The 19589-nt window shown below is 36.9% G+C and overlaps 1 protein-coding gene across 1 annotated transcript in view; it reads right to left on the reverse strand.

Annotated features, from left to right (window-relative positions):
- Positions 1-4948: 4948 nt before the first annotated feature.
- The window catches only part of LOC138697057 (uncharacterized), a 52296-nt gene continuing 37655 nt past the window's right edge, over positions 4949-19589 (reverse strand). Inside the window, exons 15-25 of the mRNA XM_069822652.1 lie at positions 16532-16783; positions 16265-16390; positions 16078-16189; positions 13121-13309; positions 12860-13039; positions 12594-12766; positions 10859-10969; positions 10560-10621; positions 10245-10304; positions 7238-7480; positions 4949-6098 (exon numbers count right to left, since the gene is read on the reverse strand). Of these exons, the coding sequence (XP_069678753.1) occupies positions 5428-6098; positions 7238-7480; positions 10245-10304; positions 10560-10621; positions 10859-10969; positions 12594-12766; positions 12860-13039; positions 13121-13309; positions 16078-16189; positions 16265-16390; positions 16532-16783 (2179 nt within the window). The 3' untranslated portion in view covers positions 4949-5427. The remainder of the gene's footprint in view (positions 6099-7237; positions 7481-10244; positions 10305-10559; positions 10622-10858; positions 10970-12593; positions 12767-12859; positions 13040-13120; positions 13310-16077; positions 16190-16264; positions 16391-16531; positions 16784-19589) is intronic.

Below are 19589 nucleotides of genomic sequence, written 5' to 3' on the forward strand. Positions count from 1 at the left end.
CAACATCGCAGTAAAAAAAACCTGGTAGTGGCTTACTAGTGAAGTAAACCAGAGTGTTAATGAACATAGAACTATGTTCATCAGCAAGAATAGGTACTGACGAAATGTTTTGAATTTGTTTCGTTTATTGAATGAATGGTTTAAGGGGCCCTCAGAGGATCAATATTTGTCCATATTATTGAATATGTGCTCGAATAGAATGACCTAGGTCAATATTGAAAATAATGAAGGGATGTGGTTTCATGAACACTAATATTAATATTGACAATATACCGGTAATATATTGGTATGAGGACAAACAAATTTACAATATTGAGACTTATGTTCCCATTACCTGATGCTAGAAAAAAATCTTGTGCACCATATGATCTATGAAAATGTTGAGATAGCCAACAACACATCAGATGTACAGTGACCAGACAAAACAAATGCTAATACTTAAAAAGTTTCGATAAGTTTTATTCAACTATAGAGAGCTTCATATGTTACGGGACGCATCTTCAAACAACCCATACTCTGTTTTATAGTTAATGCAAAAATAGCTGCACAAGCTTGTTTTTGATCTGGTATTATTGAATTCCAACAGAAACTGAATATATTGTCAATTGACTGTATGAGGCCAATGAATTTTTATCAATATTAATCGGCAACATATATTGACCATTTGAGGGCAGCTTCACAGCAAGGTCCATGGACGGTTGGTCGCTGTCGCTCTCACAGGTCCCTTCATAACAGCATTTAAAGGGACAGTCAAGAGGATTGTAAATCTGTGACGTCACCACGGGGACGCTATACTCATTGTCAAGCCTCAGCTTGCACTTTCTAGCGATAACAAAGTGATTTAAACACACATACACACATATATATATATATATATATATATATATATATATATGTTAGGACCACATACACACTGGAGGAGTAAAGGATTAGAGGTAGAACTCCCACTACAATATCCCATTTTTTTTAATTCAATGATTGTTTACTTTCCAAATTCTTATAGCAATATGAAAACTATTATGAATGCTTCATTATACCAACTTGCTTTTGTATCTCTAACCTTTGTAGAATATTTGAGTCCAATTCTAAAGAAAGTTATTAACGAATACGCATTGTACAATATATTTAGTTTATTTTACACTTCAATTTCTGTTTCCGAGCCTCAAAATATTAATTAGGCCTATATTAAAGCAGTATTCAATAAATAAAAACTACACATGTGAACGACAGAATTTACATTACGCATGCAAAATGTATTAAATTTCCCTTAACACTGGAGTAGAGTATGCACTAAAACTAATTAATAATTAATTTTATACAGGATTTTTAAATGAATATTTTGTAAATTAACCTATTTTAGTGAAGTGTTTGAGGAAGGATTCCAATATCAGCGGGGAGTGAAAATATCCCAATTTTAACACTGATTTGTAAAATAGAACAATTTATTTCAGGAATATTTCACAAAATTTAAACTAACTCACCTAGTCTTGTGAAGGACGCGATGAGCAGCTCTGCAACCATTGTTTCTGCTCCATACAGTTTCTTCTTTTGATGTCCTGCTTCCATCTATTTAGATAACGGATTCTAAAAAATGTTCATGCTCTACTAAATAACTTCACTAATTCCGGATCTTCGTTTGGAAGCTTTTCCCTCAAAAATCTAAATAAACGGCCTATTACATTCTTTTTTCGGTTGACTGATTTTTTATGAAATGTTCTAAATATAATTTTACACTCTTCAATAAAATTGTTGCCATCCAGTGAGAAGAGGGATAAACCAGTCCACCACGTGTAATGACCTCTATCCATCCTGGAGTTTGTTGATAGGAATTAGCATCCGAAATAACACTTCTGTTGTTACATTTTTTAGCAATATAACCAGCAATATATCTGAGCGCTTCTATTTCTTTCCTTTTGATTAGATCTGTAATGTCAATTCTATCATCAATATTTATCTCTAATGGGTTTATTTCCTCAGGGATTTCGTTCACGCTTTCATGAGAAATGTCCACGAGATCCTGAAAAACTTGCTTTGTTATTATTACTCCACTTGAATCTTCTACTGAGGCACTTGTAGGATGGGGCAGGCGATTTTTCACTACGACGGGCAGGGGATTATTATAAAAATGTCCCATCCCACGAATTTGGGAAAATAGGTTTTCCAGGGCATCCTGATTGAGTTCATTATAATATAATCAATTCCTTTTTATTTTAAATCGCTATAGGCCTACAACCCTTTCAAGCTCTTACTAGAGGTAAGGAAGCCATTCTGAAAAAGTAGAAGAGTATTTTTGCTTCTGGATCTCAGTTTTTTATTGTTTCCTCCATTCTATCTAATATCTCTACTTGTTCCTTGTGGTTAATCCCGAAGACACATTTCAGTTTATTGTGTGCAGGATCTTTCGGAATTCCCGAGTTCATTACATCTATGAAGTCTTTTATGATTTGAAAAAATTCATGAACTTGTTCACTTTCGGGTACCAAATATTTAATCAGAGCAGCAGTTGGTATGAAAAAGTTCCATGGCTGCTGCAACTCCCTGGTTATCATTCTCTTGCACAGTAATGTGACCCCAATGTAATTTTGGGGGAATAGTTGCAACTTTGAAGAATTGGATTTAATAATCCGTTCAATTACATTTTTCTCTACAACACTGCCATTTGCCATTCAATTGAAACCCACTTAATAAAATGGTTCCTTAACAACTTAATCAGGTGGGGCAAATCTGCAAAAACCCAAATTTTTTGTCTCAAGCAGGGTTTGAAAAGCAGGTTTGATTTACATTTATTTGTAACTCATTCCACAGTCTTCCATTGCCGACATCCAGGTCAGAAACAATTGCCACAGCTCTGAAACCTGCCGCTTCAATTTATGTTATAATTTCGAACAGTAGCTCTCTGTTCATTGTTTTATCGAAATTATAATAGATGGGCTGCATCCACTCACTTACCAATCCTCGGATCATTACAATTTGAGCATTTTTGTGAGTGACCAATATCGAATCATCCTTACGATCGTAACAAATCACACCATTGGCATTCATCTCATCAAATTGTAACATTGATAACTTATCCATTTCACTCAAAGACAGCCCTGTTCTTTTCAAATTTTCAGTCCTGGTGTAAGAATACTAGGAGAAAAGGAAAACTTTTTGTCCAACGCTGCAGAGTAGCAAGCTTGCTAGAGGAATTTCCACCTGTGATCTCAAATGATTGTACAGTTTATCACTAATTGCTCGCAGAGCTAATGCCGGAATTATATCTTATTCTTCCCATCTTTGCTTTCTTTTCCCGCTGATAAGCATTTTTATTTGCCCTGTAGTGAACACTTTAGGTAATAAATGTTTCACTTTTCCATTTACTAAGTGATTTAAACACTTTCTTTGACGTTGTGAATTTTGGTTGACTCTAAAATATGCTTGCTTTTTGTATTAGCCTATGTTTCTAATTTAGTCTCTAACTTTTAAATGTCTAATTTAAGTTTTTCATTTTCTTTTTTTGAGATCCAGTTCCTCATTTTCTAATGAATAGAAGAAATATAACACACCCAATGGATCGTCCTGCCGCACTCTTGTCTTTGCATCTAGTTTTTCACTTACATGTACCTCAGACAAAACCTTTTTCTGCAAGTTCTCTCTTCTACACGTTTACTTCTAGCACTGTTTATCTCACTGTTTTTCACATAGCACACCCGTAATTTCAGCGACGGTTGGGCGTTTAATTTCATTTTTTCTTTGCTGATATGTTCAAAAGCTCAGCATTCAAATCACGCTCATAGGAATCAGATGTAAAATGTTCGGAACAACTACGACAGTTTAAGATTAATTTTATCCTTTCGGTAGCATTTAATCTCCCAAATCTTTCGCAGCTTTGGATCAGAGGGAAACGTATGATAAATAACACTCAAGCCTTTAGTTTTCCTGCTATAATTCTGGCACTCGCTCACCGCACAATTTGGCATTTTTCATGCTATAATAGTAACATTATAGGCCTATTATAAACAGCACACTAGCAAAGTCTATACCAAATCAAAAACACACTTCACGTTTTCTAAATTCCAGTAATTACTAATAAAGGCAGCGCAAGCTAAAGGAATGACAGTGGAGTGTGTTCCCGTGGTGACGTCACAGATTTACAGCACCTTCACTTTCTCTTTAAAGGCTGTTATGAAGGGACCTGTGAGAGCGACAGCGACCAACCGTCCACGGACCTTGGCTTCACAGAGTATGCTTATAGACAGACAGTAATCTGATTCACTATTTAAGCCAATGTAGATGGCTGCAGTGACATGTCTTGCTATGCTACAGCCAGAGTCCATGCGTATTGCCTCATTTGCTCTCTGCAGTCTCTCTTATTCTACAGCAGATGGTATTGGGATGCCATTTTTTCCTGTTGTGTTCATTACCACTCAACATTTGAATTTCGAAGTCTTTTGAAAATTTTACGCACACAAAATGGCCACAGGAATGCAGCTTTGAGGCACGTTTTGTTCCACCCATCTCACTGGATTTCTGCAGATATTTATGAGACTCCTTTGTCTATATGGGACTTTTCGTTAACATATTTTGAATTGAAAGAGAAGTGGGACGAGAAATTTAAAAGGTACGCAAAACACATCCTCGTAAAAGGTTCAGGGCTCTAGAAAATTTTGAAGGGGAAAAGCCGGAAATGGACGTAATCTCTTAGGTACCACATATGCGAGGGAAGGGAAATGTGATCACAGGACAGGACGTTAACATGTTTATTTCGTTATAAACAATTCTAATGTAGCTTTTTTTTTTTTACCATGCCGAGTAAAGACATAGTTTGTCAAAAAAAAATCTAATGCCTTTTTACCTGTCCCAGTCTATCTCAATCTTATTTTTTGTGATGCTTATTTACTATTACAGTCATATTGGGATGAAGGTGAATTAAAGCAAAGCATTACATTATATATTTTTTTATTTCCAATTTATAAAATACCTACACTACACAGACGCAGAACTGACATTATTGCACACTACAGTCTAGGAAATACTGACGAAGCATAATTTTGAAATGAACAGGGATTGGGGAAGAGTGAAGTCTGGGGACTGCTGTCACGTGGCAGACATGCAAGGTACATTATACTCATGGAATGGCCAAAAATAAATAATGACGCCAACATGAGGTTAACCAGTGCCAAACACGAAATATTTTGGAATGTAATAAAAATTACAGGAAAAATGCCAGTTTTGAAACCAATACAAAAACCGTACAAATGGTTAAGTGGGCCATTTCATGAGCACTCTACTGAGTTCCAACTTGCACTATAAAATGAAATATCTTTAAAAAGTTATATTAGCAAATATATGTCCTTGAAATAATACAATAAAAAAGGCCTATGTGACTGGAATGTGCTGCTACTTAGTGATAAGCTCTAACACAACAGCCACAACATATAATTTGATCTAATTTTTAGGGAGCGGTGGTGGGGGCTGGCTATACGCATAGCCATTCATCTGCTGATACTGGCCATATCCACCTCCATATCCCATACCGTTGTTGGTTATATTAGGAGGAGGGTTATTAGGTTGGTAATATGGCGTTGGCGCAGAGTTCTTATTACTGTTGTGTTGGTAGTGATTCATGTTTGATGTCTGTGGTGGAGGTGGGGGTGGAGGCTGAGAAGGTAAGCTCAATAGTGGTGGGGGGTTACTTCTGCCTCCACCCATCTGATGAGAACTATTGTTTTGTCCAAGACCTCCTCTGTTGTTTGATGAAGGATTACCCAGAGGTTGGAAATTTGCATTTTGAGGTTCATTGTTGTTTGAAGAAAACCTGCTATTACTGCCCCCACCACGATCCTGACTCTTATCTCCCCAGCGACTGCTGGATCTTCCACCTCTGCCATCCCTGTTTCCACTTCCTCTTGGGCCCCGATCTCCACCTCGACCTCGATCATTTCCACGGTCACGATCACCACCGCTGCCTCCGCCACCTCTAGGACCTCTGTCATCTCCAGCTCTTCCACGAGGTCCTCTATCATCACCCCGTCCCCGTGGTCCTCTGTCATTGCCGCTGCCTCTTGGACCTCTGTCATTTCCTCCACCACCACCTCCTTTACCCCAACGACTTCGACCTGAAACACAATGGAGAAAATTAGTATGTACTATGTACAAGAAGGAAAACTGTGGACATGGAACATGTAGTCATTCCAAGCTTTGAAGATGCATATTCATTTTCAATTATTGAACATTAGATATACACACATAAAGAGTATATAAAAATTAACAGCGAAAACTGAAAGGGTTGAAAGTATATGAAGCAAAAAAGTTCCAGTAAACATGAGTCCATTTGCGAGATAATTGATAAAATTTTGGTTACAAGCCGCCACTGATTCATTAGTTGTAAACATGTTTTACTCGTTCCGCACAAGTAACAGTCAGCGATGTGCTCGCACGGGCGCATGCACACACACACACACGCCCCCCCACCTCCCCCAAGATATGAAATTAGTTATTCACAATGAAACACCAGCACTGCCAAATGTGCTGATAAGGGCAATGGCAAATTTCAAGGCATGGCTGCAGGAATGTGTAAGAAATGGTGGGCGTCATTTGGTGGACATAATTTTCCAAACAAAGTAGTCTAAGTTGTTATCGACTTATCTTATTTTTTATTGGGTTATTTTACGACGCTGTATCAACATCTAGGTTATTTAGCGTCTGAATGAAATGAAGGTGATAATGCAGTGAAATGGGTCCGGGGTCCAGCACCGAAAGTTACCCAGCATTTTCTCGTATTGGGTTGAGGGAAAACCCTAGAAAAAACCTCAACCAGGTAACTTGCCCCGACAGGGATTCGAACCCGGGCCACCTGGTTTCGCGGCCAGATGCGCTGACCGTTACTCCACAGGTGTGGACTTATCGTTAATGGCAAGTATTTATGCAATAATTTTGCATTACTTTAAATTTATGTGTATGTAGTCATTTCAAATTCATCCGTTCTTTCTGTTGGTCCATGTACACTACATAATGTATAATAATTCTCTAAATAATTGCAGTACGTCAATACTCTCATCCACCCTCTAGCATCAATCTCTTACATTTTTCCTGTTACATATGCCTATAGTGTTTCTGTTTCCCCTATAGTGTAACAGCTTGGGCAAGACTGCTCTAATCCAAGAATGACAATGATAATCTTTCACTTTAATATTTTTACTGCTCCAAACATGAAGCTTCACCAAATACTATCAGCTACAAAAGTTTAGATACTCACTTCTTCCTCCAAATGCACCAGACCTTGCCATCTGTGCCATTTCATGAAGTTTTGGGTTGATCACCTGATTTGCTTCCTGCAACACAGCTATCAAGTCATTTGCCTGTTTTGCATTGTTGGGTGTGAAGAATGCATAAGCTGTGCCAGTGCGCTGTGAACGTCCTGTACGTCCAATACGATGGACGTAATCTTCTGAACTCTGTGGGTAGTCGAAGTTGATCACGAACTTCACATCCTCAACATCTGAATGAAATAAAGCCAAAGTGATTAAATGTGCACAAATATTACACATTTAAAACTCACTTCCAATGTTATATATAATGCAAGTAAAACTATTTACATGCAGAAAGTGAAAGCAAAACTAAATCTATAGCAAAGTGTCACCATGTTCACTGGACCTACTTCAATTAAATAACAGAGAGCTGAACAAGACTTTGTAACTACTTTTAAAAACATACAAGTTCTGCTAAAGTTCAATTACAATTCTTACATTTAATTTGAACATTGTCTTGTTCAACTTCCTGCTACAATTACATTACTAATGAAATAATTACCTTCAAATGGTCCGCATCAAAACGTCTAGCACTGTACTGTAAGTCAGTCCCTACCTACTGGTTAACATATTGGGGGGAGGAAACGTGCGGACAATCGTGGCATGATTAAATGGCTTGTGGCTGGCTAACTCGCCCGTGGGCTTCCAATAGTACGGACGATGCCCTTGAGGAGTAACCAACCAATCAGAGGCACTGCCAGACGTATATAACATCACGTTTAATTTTATCTTGCATGTGCCTCTGAAATAGAAACAAACCAGACTGATTAGTTGACAAATATAAAATTGATGCCCAAAGGATAATAAGAGCAGCATCAAGTTGACAAGCATGACATTGATGTCAGATAACAGAATCTAAGTTAACAAGTAAGAACTGATGCCACTAGAGTAAATACAGTACTAGCAGCATCTAAAACGATGCCACAGGAGAGAATAACACCAGCATTCTACCACAACCAACACTTCACACAAGGAAAGACTTGTAGCTGGTTCACAACTCGCAATATATATATATACCCACTGCAATTTCAGTGACAACGTTAAACCATTTTATCCTATTACTCTGCCCAATAAGGGAACATCTTCATGTTGTGCTCCAGTCTTCCCGATTCTTTCCTTCCAGTGCAAACTGACAGCGTCGGGCATCAGCTTTTCCTATTTTGTCAACCAGTCTGGCAACCGCTGCCACAATATCGTATACACATTGTTCACCTCCTTACCCCAACTTGATGACTCTTCTGTAGTTTCTTAACCAGCAAGCAGCACAGGGTGGGATATTTCTTTTTGAATTTTGGCAATCTTCCGTGATTAACTCAAAACATGAATGGGTGTCTCACAATAATCAGTGCTGTCACAGATCTACTTTCACTGTAACATTCTGAATTGCGTGGTGACAAAACTTAATATAAACCTTGTGATGCATGCAGTCTAACATTTGCTTCTCTTATAGTCCAGAACAGGTGTCACATACAAAAGGTTAGAGGTAACATGTCCCTGGCGATTCAGCACCACACAAACATTTATAGGAATCACAGAGGCAAAGCTAAACACATTCCAGATAATGCATGAAGAGAAGTGGTCACTCTCACGCTCCAGTAACTCAGTTCTAATGTAATACAGGGTAATCAATATGCAGCAGGACTACTGACATTTCAGTTGGGGCACCTCAGGAGTTATTCCTATCTTACTGTCAGTTAAGAGGCCATGACACATTGCTAATGACGTTTGACAGAATTGATTCAAAGAGCATCTACACGCACATCTTGCAGAGAAAAAATAATTATATAAACTGCTTGCTTCAATTCTCTTATCACAATGATCGCAGTATATGCGGAAACCAGCCAAGAAGGAACAAATGCAAAGTGTGTTAACATTACTCAAAGCATTTTGATTGGTAGTTACTGAAATCACAAGTGCACAATATATGATCTGACTTAAAGACATTTTCTTCCAACAGAAGATCACTGCTATGACCAAATGCTGAGTAAATAATCTCGCTCATGTGTGGCATTTCATTTTAAATGACGGTCTGTTTCAATTAACAAAGGATTTAAATCCTCATTTATGTATATTCATAGAATTTATACCTTATATAGTTTGCAAAGTAGCTCTACCACACATTTTAAGTTTACTATATATTACAAATACAAAACGAAGCATATTACATCAGAGACCTTTAAGAGTATCTGTAATTCGCCAATAAATAATTAAAAAATAATGCATGGTTGACATTATCACTGTCTTTTCTTACATTCAGACAAAACAAAATGCATTAAAGTAAATGATTACAGATAGTTATGAAAATGTGTACCATTAGTCATATGAAACATTTCATTACTTCCGCATCACTGCAACATTGAAAATTACAAAGAAAAAATGGTTAAGTTTCAAACAACTTGAGGCCATCAAACTACTCTTTCGGTTTTGGAAATATGCAACTGGCATATCTTCACCACTTTACAGGTACTCTTCTTGTTTATTTTTTAATTTATTCCCTGCTCCGCTCAATTAAAGAAAGGAAAAACTGTGGTTTCTCTGCTTGGTACAATGTTACATCATTATATTTTTTCCTGCTGCAGACCTATACTGTAAACAATGCTGTTAGGCAAGGACATGTTGCATTATACTGTACATCCTCATATCTTTTGAGCATGTTCTGTCCCAAAAGAATTCTATCCATATTCGGTGAATTGTAAAAACTCTGTAAACATGGATTACATATATTTACACATATACAAATGAACAATCATATTATTATTTAAATTAATTATTTTACAGATATGATTCTTTTTAAGATTTCATGTAAAGAGAAATATTTGGGAAGTCTGAAAACTTTAAAAATAAAGGAAGAGTAGTTTAGCAAAGCGCCTTACTGCACAACCATGTTCTGGATTCACTGAATTCACGAACTACGTTTAATTACAGCAATCTGCAGTCGCAAATGAGAAAACTTACCTAATCCACGTGCTGCTACATCTGTTGCTACTAATATGGATATCTTTCCATTTCGAAATTCTGCAAACAAAATAGAATGTTGTCAGTAGTAAGGGGTAATGAGATTCATGATATACTTTGACAAAAGTTAGAGAGATATTATGGATAGACAATTCTTGAAGTTTTATATATATAACGAAAAAAAATTACACACTACACACACTAGTGAACATTTAAAATTGTACTGTATTTTATAAAGAATTAATCATTATATAATTTTGACACCAATGAATTTAACTGTACATGTGCCAATTCATTGAGGAATATTAAGTTTACCTGACAACACATAATCTCGCTCTTGTTGTGATTTGTCTCCATGAATGCTCTTTGCAGGCCATCTGCAAAAAATGAGTATTATAAAGTTTCCTCCTTACACAACAGGGACATTGAACTTGAAAGGGCACATACTATGACGTGGTTATATTTGTCCTTGTATGCGTTGAGAATGAAAACAACAAATAAAGTAATCTCATAATCTGTCTCTAAAGAACATAATATATTTTCCTTAGTTCTGTAAATGTAAGTTATTGTCGATTAAAAAAAAAAAAAGCAGTTAAATCACAAGCATTACGTACCCATATCTATTTATGCTCCTTGTAATATCATCGACTTTTCTTTTGGTTTCTACAAATATTATAGTTTTACTTTCATCTTCTTGTGATATTTCCTCCAAAAGCTTCAGCAATCTAGAACAAAATTCACAAAAACCTCAATGCAATGTTTCAAAGCATTGTACTGATGCAAGACATATTTCGAAGTCAGGCACTCCAATGCTATCACTGTAAGTATGTATGTTACTGTTGCTCTCCTCGCAACTATTTCACTATTAAAAGATGTGATTTGAAGCTTGGCACACAGTACTTCTAGACCAGGCTTGCAGAACTGGGCGACAATTGTGGCAGACGTCACAAGCTGGAATACGTCACTCATCCCTTCCTTTCACCCCAGCATCATTGACGTGGTAAGGTAGAGGGGATTTGTATTCACTGTATGTGCTACATGATGGCATATGGGTCACAGAGACGTCATTCAACACTGGTGGACTGTGGAAGGGGAACCAATGCTTTCCCCATGCTTCCACCCCTCTCTCACCTGTTCTGCATCCCTGTTCTAGACGACTGTTGGGATTGTTCAACCAGGAATGTTTAGCTGTTGCGCGGGTGAATGACAGGTAAAAAGTCTAGAATCTATATGGGGGGGGGGAACACACACCTCCCCCCTGCACGCGTAAAAAGAAATTCATAAGATGTCAACAATGGTGTTAAGCAGTAGTGGGTGACATTTTCAACACCTACTATGAGCTGGGTAAGTACAAATTCTTATACTAAATATTCAGTGCCAGCAGACCTGGTGGCCTCTTGGCCGCAGATAAGTTCCTAGCAGTGGGTGACAGGAAAATGAAAACCACGCAGCTAAACAAAACAGTGTCACTGTAGATACCCTATTACACGAGTTCAAAGAACACAAATATAGTGACTTTATAGGATGGAGAGAGATTTCAATATTTTTGTAAAACCATTTCATGTCAAAACCGAAAATGTTAAGATCAAAAATTACAGTCATAAGTATTGGATTTTCAGAATGATAGCTTTCTGAACAGAGAATGTGAATGTCTGGTGGGGACTAAAATATTTGAAATGATGCCCGGTACTATTTATCCACTGTTCATACATTTTGTATAAAAAATTATGAGTATGCATGCATTCATCAATCTACCAGTGTGAACAGCTGTTTTATAAAATGAAGTTTATAAAATCCAGCCACAAATCTCGCATAACCAATTAACATCTTGTAGAACTGAAAATAGCATGTACAGATATCATTCCTAATTTCGATAAAATTGCTATTTAAAAGAATATGGCCTGAATGAATCGTGTAAATATGAGAATAAACACTTCTAGTTGTATTTGGTAGGAAGCAATAATAGCGCAGCATATTGTGTCTGTAAATCCACCAATGAAGATGAGAATTATCCCCTTCCGCTGTCTAGAGCTACAGCTTCAGACATGTCTCACTCGTTGCTTTGAGGCCTAACATTTTACCCACCCAAGCCCTACTTGATTTTCTGTCCAACTTAACGTCCATCCCCACAAATTAAAAATGCTGTAATCATCAAGAGACTCACCTCTCTTTATATTATGCTGAAACCAACAGTATTAAAACGTACAATGAAATAGTATAAGAGATACCTTTCGCAAGAGAAGAAACTAATTATTCTGAAGTATAAAACTGTGAAAAAAATCCAGTTATTCTGATATTCGCAAGAATAATGTGTAACATACAAATTACTCACTAAAGCAGATTACTCACTTTGTTTCTTTTTCATATTCCTGGCATACATCGATGATCTGAAGTATGTTGTGGTTGGCAGCGAGCTGGAGCGAGCCAATATTGATCTGGATATAGTCATTGAGAAATTCCTCTGCCAAATTACGCACCTCTTTGGGCCACGTTGCAGACCACATCAGCACCTGCCTGTCCGGCTGTAGCATGCAAAAATAACCTTTAGGAACAATCCCATATGTAGATTATCTTACTTTTGAAAGTATATTTCCAAGATTGTATTCCAACTTTACCCTAATCTGCTCAATGATCTTGCGGATCTGTGGTTCAAAACCCATGTCAAGCATCCTATCAGCCTCATCCAATACGAGGTAAGTACATCGCTTCAAGTTGGTAGTTGATCTTTCCAAGAAGTCTATCAGACGTCCAGGTGTGGCAATACAAATCTCGACACCACGCTCCAAGTCTCGTGCCTATGTAACATTGAAGTTTATGTTCAGTACAAAATTTTCATTGTAAGCATTATTATTGTTATTATTAAAAACTGACACTACCTGTGGACCTTTCGGTGCACCTCCAAATACGCATGTGTTGCGGACATGAGATGATGCTCCAAAGTCCAAAGCCACTTGCTGTATTTGCTGTGCCAACTCTCTGGTTGGTGCCAGAACCAATGCAATTGGGCCATCACCTCTCAGCAATCGTGGTTGGCTGTTAATGTGTACAATTGCTGGAAGAATATACTGAAAGAAAACACATCATGTTAGTGTGTGATACTAGCTCGAATGTTGTTATTCTAATGTCCAAACATTTCACGGTCCGGTGCCATGGCATAAGGCATCCTGCCTAGGACTCGCGTTATGGAATGCATACTGCTTTGAGCCCTCATGGGGGAAGAGATTTTCTCATAAAATTTCGGCCAGTGTATGGGACCAGTGCCCACCCATCATTGGGATGCACTTGGGAAGCTATGATAGGTACCGAAAACCAGCTATAACAGCTGGGGAGATCATCATGCTAACCACACGATACCTCCATTCTGGTAGGATGATCGTCCACCTCTGCTTTGGCATGTGACATGAGGCCAGCAGCCGGCTGGTCAGTTTGGGCCCTTCAAGGGCTATGGTGCCATGGATTAAACATTTCACGATAATAAAGTCGTTAGTTTTCTCGTATTTTGATACTTTACAGCAGTGGTTCTCAACCTTTGAGAGACCGCAGCCCAGTTAATTCTTTTTCCAAAAGACAAGGACCCAGTTCCACCGTATCTACTCATAAATACCTTTCCAATTATTTTTTAAGTTCATACATTTAACTAACGTAAGTATTAATTAAGTATGGCATAATCTTAAGAATTATAGAGTATTCATACACTATGAAAACAGTGTGACTGTTGACAAATAATTTAATTAATTATCAGTTACTTGAATAATAAAATTTTCTATCATGTTGTAGTTTCCTGAAGCCAAGATCAATAAATTTATGATAATTTTCATTACCTTATTATCCCTTTTTGACCACGACAAACTTACCAAATTTATAACATTGATCACTGTATTATTATTAAATTGGTTTTAATGACATTGGTGTAAAAAATAAATGGTAATGGGAACAATGATTAAGCACTCTAACTCAACACAGAAATTAGCTGACAAGCAAACATTCTCATGGGGGTAGATAAAAGGTTTTTTTTTTTTTCCACCATGTTAATAATAATGTCAAAACAAGTGCTTATACAAATTTTGCCCAATCCACCGCAATTACGAGGCCGTCCAGAAAGTGATTTTCCCTGGGGCCATTTACAGAAAAAAACCACAATTTCAGGGATAGATTTATTGAAACAGATGTTGAGCTATTTTTCAACATATTCCCCACTGGAACTGAGACATTTGTCATATGTATGTAATGCAATAGTTTCTAATGTTAAAATTTTTGTAATTACTTTGACAGTTTCAGATTTTTTTAAAGTCCTGGGATAAAAATAAATTACAATCCTAAAAAATGTTCGGTGATTATCCTTTAATACTAGACTTTCTTTTAGGTGGGGAACATCAAGTTCTTCCTTTATATTTCGTACTAGCAATATTTATGTAAAACTCTGTGTTTTCAGTCTATTCATTGATCTTAAATTTTCCCATTATTTGTGATTATTAGCTTTTCATGTGGTATTATTGCCTGTTCTTTTAATTCCTCATATATTATGTCAATGCAATTGGATATACAGTAGAACCCCTTTTTAACGAATCTCTGGGGAATTACTTTTCCTTTTCCCTTAAAAGGGGGCTTACACAAAATGCAAAGGAAAGGTTAAAATAACTATCTGTGCATTTCGAACTGGTGGATCAAGGTCATATACAAACGCACAAAAGTACAAACCATGCACGAGTCACTGAACTGAAAATTGTGAAATGAAAGACTGGTAATCCCAGCTGTCCCATCTGACCTAAGTTGAGAATGGTCCAGGAATGAGGTAAGCATACGTGGCAAATGCAGTCCATTGCTTGACCTTGAACCACCAGTTCGAAATGCCCGGATAATAGTACTAACATGTATGTTAAATACCAAACATTATAATTATTTAATTAGGCCTACAATTCTTACTTACAATACATTTCATTATAATATTACCTAACTCTTCAAATGGTGAGGCACGAATGTTTTTCCATTTGGTTGAATCTGAGCCAACCTGGAACTCGACACTGAAAATTTCTCCCTTCGTCACTGTTTCCCATAATGAAGTAGTTGGCTACCTTTCTGCCATATGTGACAGTGTTATTTGAGGAGTACCTCGACATCCCTTATTATTTTCACTTTCAGTCTGATAGTTAATTTCTTCCATTTAATTGTCATTATAACGATGCATTAACAACATAACAAAAAAAAAAAAAAATGTTGGACACAGGATCCACACAACTCAAGAAAACAAAGCAAGCAGAGCAACAACTATGTGAAAGCAACGCAAAGCAAGACCATAAAGAACTATAAAGAATAATGGTGTCGCATTACTATTGATTGAGATGCACTACCGAATATGTTGGTACTATTGATTATTGAAAGTTGATCCAATATTTTGGAAGTCATTATCATAAAATCCACTTGAAAAGTATTCCTTAAAAGTGGGAATTAATTACATCATTATTATGTTAATTCAGCTGGAACTTTACAGATTATTCCTTAAAAACAGGAATGTTAAAACAGGGTTTTACTGTAATTTGTATTTGTTGCTTTTACTCCTCCAGTAGTTAATCTAAGGGCCTGATCTCAATATGTATTACTTTTCTATTTTTTGATGCTGTGATTGCTTTTCCAGAAAAAGAAAGTAATGACAGAGGAGCACAAGATACTGGAGCCATCTTAATAGTGGTTGTGGAGGTGGTAGTATTAACAGAAATAGCAGTAGTAATAAAGTGATAATGAAGGAATACGTAAGGAAGAAACAAATTAAACTCAATTATGTAAAGAATGGTCGAGATCATGAAATTGATTATAGATAAACTAGGTAGACACTTACCGCCAGTGTTTTTCCTGAGCCTGTCTGAGCTATCCCTACCATGTCTCGGCCACTCATTGCAATTGGCCAGCCTTGAGCTTGAATGGCTGTTGGCTCTGCGAAGCCCTGTCTCCTGTGAAGTAAATAATTCGATTAGTATCACCACAATCAGTTACTTCATCAACAAAATCACTCAACCAAATATTACCTGATTTCATTCATCACATAATCTGGGAAGTTCCCTTCTTCAAACATAAGATTAGGATGCGGGACACTATTTCCTTTTACTGTTATTTCCTTGCAGGACCTGTATTTTATTACTTCGTGAATTGGCCTGAAATAAAATAATCCATTATTGCAAACCTTGTGTATTAAGTTTAAACAAACACAGAAAGGTAATATAATTAAAACTGTCACAGCTATTCCCAACTATTTCAACTTTAACTTAATAAGAGAACATAACCAAATTGCATACCTGTTCATAACATTCTGATGTGGTACATAAAAATCTTTACGAAATGGTTGCAAAGCACTCATATCCCATCGTGGTTTCCTCAGTCGCTCCCCTGGCTGCTTGCCTTTAAGACTGTTACCTCCTCCACCACCACCACCCCCACTTCCGAATCCTCTTCCTCCTCCAAAGCCACCACTACCTCCGCCACTACCAAATCCTCCTCGTCGTCCACCATCTCCAGAACGGCCTCTATCACGGTTGCGATCACGATACCTAAGGTAATGACAATTACATATTAGAGAAACGTTTACACAAATGACATCATCCACTACAAATATATGGTAGCCATAATCCGAATTAAATTTCCGAAAGTTGTTCATTCTTTTTTTTTTTAAGTTGATTTTTCGACTAAAAGGAGTGAAAAAAAATTAAGTAGATACTAGTAGCATTAACACTAGTACTAGTAATTACTGCAAGTTCATACCTTCTGGTACTAGATTTTCCTTAATTTTGTAGTGTCTAACTACTTCATATTCAATTGTGCAAACTACATAACAATGGATCATGATCTTTTAAAACATTTTCAACATAAACAATAAAGAATCTGAGATTTATATAACCTGAATGTTCATTTAAGGAATTTTAACAATAATTTAATTATTTTGCGTGATTATATAATCAGTTTTAGTTATTCAGTATGTTCTGGCTGAAAAAAAAAAAGATAGAATAAAATAAATATTGTCGTCTTTGATAGTAAAGATCAAAGGATTTTTTATAATTATTTATTTTAGTCGATGGCACATTTTCTCGACAAAATGTATTCAGAACTATTTAATTTGATTTGGGGAATATGTACAAACTACTATAATTGAGAGGAAAGCAATAATTTTCATTTTATCTAGTTAGTATTTACAACTTTATGGTATATAATGTTGGGTAGACTTAAATGTGTGGTATAGTTGACTGAAGTTAGTAAGTTTACAGAATTGGGTACATATTAGTGGTAATGTCTGATCGTGGGGATAGTGTTGCACTATGTTTCACCCACTGTCGGCGGCGTATATTTCCGTAAATATTATGTGTTGAAAGTTAGGTCAGGTTAAATGAGACGATAGCTAATTGTGGTGAGGCTAAGGAATTTTATAATGTTAGATGGGTTAAACGTGAAAGTGACATGAGGCCAAATGTGACAAGGTTAGAGTAGGTTAGAGGGGGGGGGGAGATAGCTAAGTGTCAGGAGACCAAGGACTGTGACTAAGTTAGAGTGGGTTAGTTGAGGAGATATCTAAGTGACGTGAGGCCGAGGAATTCGACAAGTTTAGAGTGGATTAGATGATGGGAAAGGTGACAGGAGACCAGGACTCTGACAAGGTTAAAGGTTTTATTATTGCTTTCCACTCAATTTTAGTAGCTCCTATGTAACTTATCCCCCATGTCAAATCATGGAGTTCCAAAATAAATTTCGCCGAGAAAATGTGCCAAGGGCTAAAGTAAGTAATTATCTGTACCGGATTTTTTTCTTTTGCAGGATTGTGCTATTTTTTGAGAGTATAATGGTTTCATTAGTATTACAATTTATTACTATGTTCAGTTTTGGACATACTCTGCTTATTCTCTGAATCAGCTGATTAAACTACACAAATCTTTCCTGTAAGTAGATTCAGCACTGCTCTACTCATCACATTACCTTCTTCCCCATCTATTAAAATGAAATCCATGCCCAGTGAACAATTTCCGATCTGTATTGCAAATGTTTACAATTTTAACGACACTAAATTTCTCACATGATAAAATTAACAAAACCTCTCCATGTTCGTATCCTAGACCTACCCAACTGATGAACTGTTTGTGCTTGTTAAATTAATCTAATTATGTATTAATTAACAATTATTTATATCTCAGAGATAAAATAGCCTACTGATGTAGGATCTATGGAATATAATAAATGAAACTTAGAACAAGAAAGTGTGCATTAATGGACAGTCTACAGGTTACCACAGTAATGCATTAAAGTTAGGTTTTGTTTCTGTGCATAGGTAAATTGGTGCAAGAGCCCTGGGGGTGAGCGACTCACTCAACATTTATTCTGTAATTTTAAGGGACAACCGCAATGACTTGCTGGTAAACCCTGCCCAGTATCGCGGGAAAAAATTAAAGTTTGGATAGGCTGTCTGGTAATGAAAAATAGAACTTCAATCTTTGTGCTTCTTCGCCCTCTTTCTTGCTTCTCCTCTCTCCCTTTTTTCTTTTATTACTTCGTAGAGTGTGAGTTTCGATCTGACGACCCTGCCTCCCAAATACACTAATGGTAAACGAGTTGCACACTAAGTATCTGAGCTAACGTGACAAGATTCGAGATGAGAGAAAATGATTGTACTTAAGTTCGCTTTGGAATGACGAAAAATGGCAGGGGTGCCTTCCACTGTCTGTTGGTTCGTAAGGGTGGAGGTGAAAGAAAATGCATCCACATTCCAGTTTCTCATTGTTTGTGTGACCAGCATAGTTCAGTAATTCCGACCTAACGATTACTAATTGTGTATTTATTTTAAGAAGTATTATTTTAGTAGATGTCCAGTAAAATCTCTATCTGTGACTTTATATTACGAAGTATGGACTGTCGAATGCACATTACTTCAGTGAACACAGAACTATGAATATGAGGAGAGGTTATTCTGTGATCAGCCACTGAGATTGCTGCAACATTGTCTGTTAACGAAAGGTGCTAGCTCGCTGTGGCGAAGTTTTTTATGTATTTTTTACGCGCATGAGCGGGGAACCAGTAGCAGTAGTGGTAAGAGCGGAGTAAGGCGTGGTAGGGGAAGTGGCGCCAGCAACAGCTATTGCATATGTTGTTGTTGTTTTCTAATGCCAGGCGTTTGACAATAAAGTCATTTGACCTCTTGCACTCCAATATTTTTCAAAGATATTATCATGACCAGCCAATGAAGCACAGATTTTTGAGGTGTTCCGAATCCATTTCTTGGTTTGAGTTGCACAATGGGCAGTTAGGGGACTGATATATTCCAATTCTATGCAGGTGTTTAGCCAAACAATGGCCTGTTGCCAATCTAAATGCAGC

The sequence above is a fragment of the Periplaneta americana genome, chromosome 3 (genome assembly GCF_040183065.1).
Source record: "Periplaneta americana isolate PAMFEO1 chromosome 3, P.americana_PAMFEO1_priV1, whole genome shotgun sequence".
In the NCBI taxonomy this organism is placed as follows: Eukaryota; Metazoa; Arthropoda; class Insecta; order Blattodea; family Blattidae; genus Periplaneta; species Periplaneta americana.